Source organism: Carlito syrichta, unplaced genomic scaffold (genome assembly GCF_000164805.1).
Source record: "Carlito syrichta isolate Samal-C Ts95f unplaced genomic scaffold, Tarsius_syrichta-2.0.1 Scaffold309195, whole genome shotgun sequence".
NCBI classification, from domain to species: Eukaryota; Metazoa; Chordata; class Mammalia; order Primates; family Tarsiidae; genus Carlito; species Carlito syrichta.
Genome location: NW_007253291.1, coordinates 78,423 through 79,160, shown reverse-complemented (window position 1 = coordinate 79,160; position 738 = coordinate 78,423). Strand labels below are relative to the sequence as shown.

At 69.2% G+C, this 738-nt stretch overlaps 1 protein-coding gene across 5 annotated transcripts in view; it reads left to right on the top strand.

Moving 5' to 3' along the window:
• Positions 1–4: 4 nt before the first annotated feature.
• TTYH1 (tweety family member 1) overlaps positions 5–738 on the top strand; it is a 22,378-nt gene continuing 21,644 nt past the window's right edge. For 4 of the 5 annotated variants that reach the window (XR_002482464.1, XM_008066906.1, XM_008066904.2 and 1 more), the window contains exon 1: positions 7–135. Coding sequence is in view for 4 of the 5 variants with exons in the window: in XM_008066906.1 (XP_008065097.1) it covers positions 10–135 (126 nt within the window). In the remaining variant the exon portion in view is untranslated. Of the gene's footprint in view, positions 136–738 lie in introns of all 5 variants that reach the window. The other variant, XM_021717031.1, reaches the window with a different exon arrangement.

The following is a 738-nucleotide window of genomic DNA, read 5'->3' as shown; positions in this document are numbered from 1 at the left end:
CCGGGGGCCATGGGGGCGCCCCCGGGCTACCGGCCCTCGGCTTGGGTTCACCTCCTGCACCAGCTGCCCCGCGCCGACTTCCAGCTCCGCCCGGTGCCTAGCGGTTTTGCGCCCCGAGAGCAGGAATACCAGCAGGTGGGACCTCGCGCCGGGGTCTGGGGTCGGGGCTGGGGGCCCGAGCTTCTGGGTCCCGAAGGACCGTGAGGAGCGGGTGCGGGGGGAAGCTTGGTCACAGATTCCTTTGGTCTCCGAGGCCGGGGGGGCCGGGCCCCGACTTTGGGGTGCCTGAGAGGGGAGGAGCCTGGGGCACCAGTACCTGAGGTTCTCCTGGGACGGGTGCTGGGGGTGCAGACCCCTAGCTTTTTAAATCAGGGGGGCGGCGGCCCTGGCCGCTCGAGTTCCTGAAGAAGAGGGGACTGGGAGGGGGGCCTGGGTTCCCGGGCGCCTGGGACCTGCCGGGAAAGCCAACCTGCAGGGTCATCGGGAGGTAGGTCCGTTCTCCGTGTCCTAAAAGATGGCCCGACCCTCGCAGGACCGGAGCAGGTAAATACGTCCCAGTTAAGGTAGGACCCAGGAGAGGGCGGACCCGGTAATGGTGGAGAGGGGAGAGGCTGGGTTCCGGAATGGGCTTGGGCGCCTGGCGTGGGGGTGGGGGTGCCGGACCAGGGCTGGGGAACCAAGAGCGAAGAGAGGAGGCAGCCAGCCCGTCCCAGGACAGAGCGGCTGGTTGGAGGGCTG